This window comes from Temnothorax curvispinosus, unplaced genomic scaffold, assembly GCF_003070985.1.
Source record: "Temnothorax curvispinosus isolate PA1 unplaced genomic scaffold, ASM307098v1 QBEX01009580.1, whole genome shotgun sequence".
NCBI classification, from domain to species: domain Eukaryota; kingdom Metazoa; phylum Arthropoda; class Insecta; order Hymenoptera; family Formicidae; genus Temnothorax; species Temnothorax curvispinosus.
Window position 1 is genome coordinate 334,432 of NW_020219360.1, and position 8,908 is coordinate 343,339.

An 8,908-nucleotide genomic window follows, 5' to 3' on the forward strand; every position below is an offset into this window, starting at 1 on the left:
CCCCCCCCTCTCTCTCTCTCTCTCTCTCTCTCTCTGCGTCTTCCTTTCGATCTGTCGGAATGCGGCATCATACGAATCGCTCTTCCTCCTCTCCGTCCGAAAGGCAGTGCACGCTTCGCGCGATCACTCTTTCTTCCCGCTTGCCCTTAGCCTTTTTTTTCTCTTACCTCCTCCCTTCCTCCCCGCACTGCCCGACTTGTGAATACATCAACGAGTTAACGAATTTCGAAGCGCGCGAACTGGCACCCTTCTAATCCTGTGACTAACGTCCACGTCGAGAACAGAGCCGGCGCGAGCACGCGAGGATGTGGAGCGACTAGAGGCTTAAGTCTTAGAGATCCGCAGGATCTCGACTCCAACCCTGTTTCAGAGATCCCTTCTGGGAAGGGCGCGGGATACGCTGGACGACGTCTTTATCGTCTCGCATCCACCTCGTTTCGCTTCTCGCGCGTTAAGGTAACGACTCTAACATTTCATCGTGTAGCCATACGTTGCTTCCACGCGCAATTATTTAAAAAAAAAAACTCTTTAACACTCTAGCTAGTCTAGCTTATACTTTTTAAACACTTTATGATGTTATTAATATTAGTGATATTGTTCATGCAACATCAACATATATCAGTCTTTGCAGAGTTATTTTTTATCCCCAACTTTCCAAGTCGTGAGTGTCTATAATGAGACTTTTAACATTTCAATCGACTCATTATCGTTACTTTACTAGGCACAATATAGCATCGTCCGAAATATTTTCATTTCACAGTAATGAATAGAATCATTCACTCACGTACTTTCTCTTACTACAGATCACTTAACAAAAGATGAATAAAAAAATCTTTTCGAGTCGATAGCTCTTAATGTATTAATTTTCACAAAATTTTGTTTTGATATCTTCCATATGTGCAGAGCACTTTAACCACAATTCAAGAAAGTTAAGCAAGTAGGCGTAAACTGTACCAAAAGAAAATACTGCTCCAAAATACTCTAAAGCGTAAGTAGCGTCCACTTGAAAGACACGAGCTGAACGAAAAAGCTTAATGACGTGTGACTATTATTAGTCACACATTGACAAAGCGTCGCACAGCAAGAAACGAGCTGAGGGCGTCGAGGGCGTCTCGTCGAAGAGACGCGGCGAGACGAGAGGCCGTGCCGCGTTAGCGCGTTGCTCTCTTTATTTTTCATCCTTTCTCTCTGCTTTACATACGCTACATGGTTACGGTGGGGCCATCGTCCTCCGGCCGCTGCTGCAACATTGCAACGATTATTGTGCCCTGCTACCTTCACACGGTAGCAACGCGGTAGCAACAAGCGACTTCTTTTGTGTGAGGATGCTGCGAGGATGTCTCGCGGCGACACAATGGCTCGTTTCAAGCAGCGACCGGATTTCGGAGTCCGGAGTCACTGAATGGACCATTGGACCGAAGGGCAGACACAGTTGCCAAAGCCAATGAGGTACATCACGGTAATAACGTTGCATGGGCGTTAACGTATTAGGAGCGATTTCCGTTACATTGTTGACCGTTCTTGGACGACGTTTCCGAATGGAGTCCGAGCCGATCCCTCGAACTCGCGTCATTGCCCTTGCACCGCTAAAAAAAATCGCCAATCGGATGTATGTAGATCCGAAATACTCTTGCTAAGAGCGTAAAGCCCGCGTTCTACGACGATTATCCAGCTCGTCTCAATGCGATTCATGTCTCACGGCCGAAAATACGAGCAAATCACGAGGCCGACTTCCTCGTAGGAACACTAGGAACGTCTACGCCAATTAAACGAGCCGATATATATACTTGGCACGCAGACGCTACGTAATGGCGATTGCATTGCGCAATCTTGATTTCACTCGTGCGTAAAACTATTGTCCGTGGACGATCGGCCCTACCGCTTGGGCAAACGGGTCAGCTTCAGCGCTGGCGCGCGGGTTCGCAAGCCAGTTGGTTCGCGGTGGTCGACTAAAATTCAAGGTCCCGATTCTACTTCCGCGGTCGAATTTGGTCGACAGGCGCATCCTCGGTTTTCGTTTATCCGAATTTTTTCAAGGTTGCGGCCCCATGCGAGGACGATGTTCGTCGATTTGGGAGAAACCCGTTCGCACGGTCGCTTCGCACGATAAATACGAACATCTACGGTTAACGTGGGGCCGCGTTCGTTTTAGTAATTCGCAGACTATGTCTTGAGTAGCATTCGTGTTGCGATAAGCGATTACGCAAGGTAGTATATATACGTATGCTACGCGGCATTCATTGTCGGGGCCGCAACAAGGAATCATTACGTGCAGCCGGGCGTTACGGATATATGGAGCGGTATTTTACCGGCGCTTTAGCGGTAACAGAATTGTCTTACTTTTTCTGTCGACTTCTTTATGATTTTAATAATAAAAACCGGTAAAAGAAATTAATAAACGAGACAGTGCTTGAGCCGTTTTTGAAAAAGTAAATATCGCATTCAAAATTCACCAAAGAAGACATCAATGTACTCAGAAAAGACATTGTTTTTAAAAAAATAACAATTTATTAAATAGACAATTAGAAAATTAATTTTAATTTTAGCAAATCCTACTTCTTAATAAATAAATTTTTGTAGAACTTGTCTGCTTTACCGAGTAGTGTATTGTAAATATAATAAATTATTGTAGTAGTAAAAAAAATACACACGGGAGGATTACGCAAACGAAACTGGATGATAAAAATGCGTTATAGAGATAAAGAAACGGGAGAGGAGGGATGGACGGCAAGGAGAGCCGTAAGAAAGAACAAAGAAGGAAAAAAAAGAAGGAGGTGGAGCATAAAGAAAAGGCGCGCGAGATCGCAGTAGCAATCGGCGGACCCATCATTAAAAATCAGTTAACCTTGCAATTACCGTGCGAGTCCCAGCCTATTATGTGCGCGTAATCGGAAGAGGTTTTTTTGGAATAATCGTTCGTGTTGAGCGCATGGAGAAACGAGTTCGCGCGGGGCACCCGCCGATTATGCGACCGCTCGGCGGGAAGGAAGCGCTTTGTTTCGTAGGGAAGGCAGGTTTCGAAGGTAATAGCCGGAGACGAATGGCCAGTCTGTTTCGCACACATTTGCAAAATACTGATGACTTTGCGCGAGCAACACTTGTTGATAAACTCGCTCGAATCACGGCAGAAATGTCAGAAATTTCAACGTTTCCTATAATGACATGTCCGAAAGAAAAGTTCCGATCAGCAGAAGGTGTATCTATTCCTTCTTTCTATCAAAATTTCTAAATCGATCTCATTGTAGTTGATTTTCCAAACAACTTTTTTCTTTTCTATCAATTGAAATCACGACGGTTTGGTAATTTTTCAATCCAATCTTGGAAGCTTGAACGAAACAGTTATGCGAGGAAGCTTCCATTTAGCGGCCTAAGTAGTCACTTACGAGTCTATAACCCTTTCTTTACGTACGTTATTGCTTCGTTAAAGCGTCATTTTCTCCTCTCCTGATTTCCACCGTTCAAGACGCTCGGCAAAAAGCTATTTGGTGAATTTTATGTCCAACTCCGTTGCCGCTCATACACTTAACTCTGCACCATATATATATAAGATTACCGGAAGAGCCGTTTGCTCTCGATATGTTCGGCCGCTAACATCGAGAACTCGAACAGGTCAGAAAACAGAGCGACGACCGATCGGCGATGAGTGGTTACGAGTTACAGACAAGCTTGTCGGCACTTAAGTGGCGCCGAATAGGGACGCGTAAGTACAACCTGGACTCGGTATTGATGGTGTATATACGTATATGCGAGAATCGACCGCGTCAACAATTTCAAGGTACGAAAAGATGAGTTTAAAATCTACTTACCCATAGCTCCGATTGGAGTGGAGAATCCGACATTAATCGATCCACTGACCCAACAGTCATCTCGATAACGAATCTGAAACATTAATCATAACGTATTAACGCTTAAGGCGTTAGATATACAACCACATTTATGCATGCGCGCGTGTTTTTAGTAGTTTTAAAAAGCATAATTTTATAAGAAGATAATGCAAGCTAGATGCATATAAAAATTGAGATATTATTTAATATAGTATGCAATGCTGTATCACATAATCGAGATATTATATCGACCATTTACCTTAATTGTTTAAACATATCTTTATTACAAATGCTTTTAACAATTATTTAATAAGTTGTTTAAACTTTTTTTATTAATGCTTACACCTGCAACGATATAATTTCGCCAAGGAGATATCAGTCTTGCATGCAATCTCGATAAGAGCGATCATATCATGTCGCTCGCTTTTGTTGATGAGAAGACAGGCCCGAGCGAGTTGCACGGACCAACAAAGTCGAAGTCAGCTCGTGGGCCTCGGCTGTATATGATTAATGCGACCCACTGTGGCGAACGCAATATAGAACGACGTGCCTCATTTGCATTTGCGTTTCGAGGACCACCGTGTTTGACGTCGAAAACCTCTTAACGAGGAATTATTAAGGAACAATTAAACTCTTGACGAAACTCGCGGTGTACACTGCCAACATATCTCGCATAACGAAAAACGTCCGAAGGGGATATTCAAGCGTCGTTCTTAATCGGTCTTGTGTTTTATCTGATGTTTCCTAATGAGATGCGTTTGTTTTTCTTACGACAGTTTGACAATTGGGCAACGTATATATCCATGTTCAATTAATCTAAGTGAATTGATCCAATTATTTTCTGCGTAACGTATAAGCGGTGGAGAAATATATTTTTCCTAACGCGAGCGTGAAATGGGTCGCTTTTCGCGCTTGTTTTGAGTGAGCAAAACGATCCATTTCTCCACTAGTTGAAAAATGGAGCCATTTCTCAACTAGTGGAGAAATAAAATTGTAAAACAAGCGCGAAAAACGGCCTGTTTCACGCTCTTGTTAGAAAAAATAGTATGAACAACTCGTGGGAAGAGTCGAGCCAAAATGAGTGTGATGGTCGCACTCGCTTCGCTCGTGCAACCAACTTCACACTCATTCAGAATCGACCACTTTTCCCACTAGTTGTACAATATACTATTATATTAAAATAATTTCTTTTACGTTGTTCTCTCTATTATCTAACTAGTGACTTTTTTACTATCTCTATACTAATAATAAATATATAGATATTTCGTAGACATATTTCTATTTAAATGTCTATTTAAGAATTAATAAAAAAAAGATATAAATTGTCGTCGAAAACCTGTTGATGAGGAATTATTAAGATACACAATTAAACTCTTCACGAAACTCACAGTGTACACTGCCAACATCTCGCATAACGAAAAACGTCCAAAGTCGATATTCATGTCCCTTATGAAAATTCTTCAGAATTATTAAAATTACTACTGCCAATACAGGGTTTGCAACAACGTCGCACAAGAGTGTTCCCAAATTATTACTTTATAAGAATAAGAGGTCTCAAAGGAAACTACTAACGCGCAAGCAGCGACACGTATTCGCAACCGCGTGGGCGTTTATTGGTGACCTGTTTAACACAGGCGACAGTTAGTAGATTCAATGATCGTGTAATTGTCAGCGGGAAACCGGACTACCTCTCCTTCGCTTTGCCCGCAAGCTATTTTGCAAATCTTACGATTACTCCAAGAGGCAAGATGAAGTATGAGAATTGATGGAATACCACTAAGTTCTTGTGCGCCAATAATATCGTTTATTGTCGATTCAAATTTATGCAAAACTGTTTCATAAGCACGGCTTAGCGCGAGAGGCAAAAAGTAAAGACATGTCGCAATAATTCATTAAAGTTCGCATTTTTCTACGATTTTCATAAATTACAAAGAGGACCCCATCCACTTAATGCGCGTTTCCTCAAATAATCTGAGCAATAAAACTGAGTAAATAAACTGAGAAAAATATACTCAAATCGACCATTTTATGTGACAAACACTAATAAAAAGATTTTATATCCTCGCTGAGATCTCCCTGACTAGATTACCAACTATTTTCCTGCAATGTATTGACGATTTTCGCGTCACTCAGTAATCTCGTCAAGCCATCATAAAGATGCTGCTTCTCTCAGCTGGAAACCGTTTCTCACACTTTCTTACGGCTTTCCGCGACGCGATAAGCGGCCCGCCAATGGATCCGCGGAGTTGCGGATAAAAATGCTCGGCACTCGTGCGCTCAAAAGATCTTCCGCGAGAAACGATCTTCCATAGAGATTCGCGCACACCCACGCGAAGAGACACGCGCTTCCATGCAGGTGCGTGCCCACGGGTTCGCGGGGGTTAATGCGTCGAGTAATAATTAAAACGCCATTTCGCGCGCGCACGGCGCGAGAAAGGTGAGACGCGAGAGGCGCGATTATAAAGCCGCTGCCGCGCCTATCTCGTAACGGTTTGGTAAATGGACCTCTCTGTGGACGGTCATATTATACATATTGCGGCGTGTAGCGTCCAGTGAACGAATACGAGGAGGAAGATACGAGACGATGAGCGCGTAGATCCAGCGGAGTCGCGGCGGAACGCTTCAGAGGTCGTCCGCGACCTCTCAAGAGACCCCGAGAGGTTTGCGTTTTTTCTCAGATACTAGAAACCATCGACTTTCGGTCGAGTCGGCACTCGATCTTCCGTCGGTATCGCGCGCGCGATCGGGGACGACGTTTAATAAAAAGACCGGCGTTGTGTGTATGTATTCCGGTAATCTTAATAATGGCATCTCGACGAGATTCTCCGTAACGTCCGACACGACGCGCCGAGGAGGAAAATTTTTCTGCTCGTAGCGAATCATTTTGCATGCACAGATGTATATACACGCGGGGCTGATGGTCATACGCAAGTACACATTATAAGAATGATCTCGCGCGGGCGCAAGCGCATGTCGCAATTAACACTTACGTAAGAAGGTAATTGAGAAACCGCGCGGCTGCTATCTGGTGGGCAAGATGTACCGTATCGAGGAGGTTTATAATAATTCGGTGCCGCTGCGAAGATCCGCGCCTGGCACTTACATAGCGTTCACATTTAGCGTCTACGTTTAATTTCCTGCCGCAACAACCAGCGTCCTCGCTCAACAATTGATCCTGTCACGTTTACGCGTTAAAATTTCCATAACTCACATATGCGTTGCCTCGGTAAACGTAACCGCGTAAAACGTTTATCTCATTCTAAGCGATTTATATCGATGCGCACGTCTTCTCGTTGATAGAAAAATTACTTCTTTTTACCTTGTACTTTTTCTCTTAACGACATGATGCATTTTATGCAAGTACGTTTGCATGATAATCTGACGTTCGTTTATATGTGTACTAAAAGGATCTGAAATCATTAGGTTTGAAAAGATTAATTGACATGAGATAAGAAATGCGTGAGATAATTTAACCTTTGAATCAAGTTTCTTTTTAAACTGCAGATAAAATTAAATGTTAGTGAAGATTGGCAAAATGAAAGGATACGTCGAGAATTAATAAATCAATTTTATATTTCACAAAATATCAGGATTATAACAAAATTTATCTACCGAATACGGAATAAGCGGAGTCCCGTAATTATGAAACGTATTAAATTTAGTCACGATAGACGAGCGACAACCGCGCCTCGGCCTAATCATAGACGATTAGACGCGGTGAAGCGTTCACGAGGCATGACAAAGAACGAAGTGTCGATTCTTGCCCCTCGCCGGCAATTATTAATCGCACTTAGCGCTAATGACGACCGCGCGGCGTTCGTATATGTATGCTAATGAAGCGTTCCTCTATTTTCCATAGGGATAATATAACATTGGATGCAACAGTGATTAGCATGGCGATGCGGGTCCCGGCCGATGAGGCGATTCCTCAGGGCGGTCGAGTGGATAAGTGCAGAGGGGAATATTCTTCAATGTCGCGCCGAACCGATGAAGACCTCACTTGGACCTCACCTGGACTTCACCTCACGGGGGTGGTGGCCGCGGGAGCCTTGACCTGCTGGCGTGCCGCCAGCTTAATCCGGCGTTTTAGCACGAGCGAGGGAAGGCTCGATCCCGGCCACTTAAATGAGCGGTCAAAGTGCGACATCCGGTTATACGTTAACCGGCGTCAAAACCGAAGAAATATTACGCCGCGCGCTGCCCTTTCATATTTTCATGCATTCTCATTTATTTTCTTGCTCGTAAGAAATTCATGGTCATCGTTAGCAAAATGAGTTTTCTATTAAATCGCCCCTTGTAAGGAGATAGAAGAAATATGTAGCAAGTTACTATAACTATATACGTACATATATATGCTTTATTATTAATTATATTTATTATAATTCAATATACGATTTATCAGTGCATTTCAAGTGTGTTTCTTAGTCATCAGTGTATTTCTTAAAGCGGTGCCAAGCGGTGACACGCACGTCCGAAGCATACCATACAAGTTACGTATGTAACAAAATAAATAATTAATGGCATTCTCAGTAAAACGAAACTGGAATAATTGTACACTTCAAATACCGATTAACTACGTAAATTTATCGTCCGTTATAACGTCGCGGCTCGCACGACTCGCGTTACGCGCGTGAAATTGATTTAAGATTAAATCACAGCGCGCGACTATTAGCGATAAAAAGATCGGAGATTACGAGAGACGCACTACGTTGTAAGCATTTAACCCCAAATGGCGAAACATATTTTACCTGACATTACGTTTATGTGAAAAGACGTGGAAAACGGCAATGCGCGCACCTTGTAAATACAATAAATACTCATTATTCCACTTTTGTTATTAAAAGCTTGAGATTTTCCTAGACTATCGCGTAAAAACTTACTGCGAAACGGTTAAAGAACGGCCGGAAGCTGCATTGCCAAATATCCGCGACGATGTATTATTCGCGAGGATAGTTATTAGCAGTGACACAAGACGCAATTAACCCGTCCGGACGAATCCCTGGGTACGCGACGCACGCATCAGGCGGCCGCGGCGCGTCTCTCTCTCTCTCTCTCTCTCTCTCTCTCTCTCTCTCTCTCTCTCT

General features: G+C 43.1%; 1 protein-coding gene across 9 annotated transcripts in view; it reads right to left on the reverse strand.

The window, feature by feature from the left end:
- The window catches only part of LOC112459177, an 86,784-nt gene that overhangs the window by 72,001 nt on the left and 5,875 nt on the right, over window positions 1–8,908 (reverse strand). For all 9 annotated transcript variants that reach the window (XR_003041279.1, XR_003041278.1, XM_025023184.1 and 6 more), the window contains exon 2: window positions 3,807–3,879. Coding sequence is in view for 7 of the 9 variants with exons in the window: in XM_025023184.1 (XP_024878952.1) it covers window positions 3,807–3,879 (73 nt within the window). In the remaining 2 variants the exon portion in view is untranslated. The remainder of the gene's footprint in view (window positions 1–3,806; window positions 3,880–8,908) is intronic.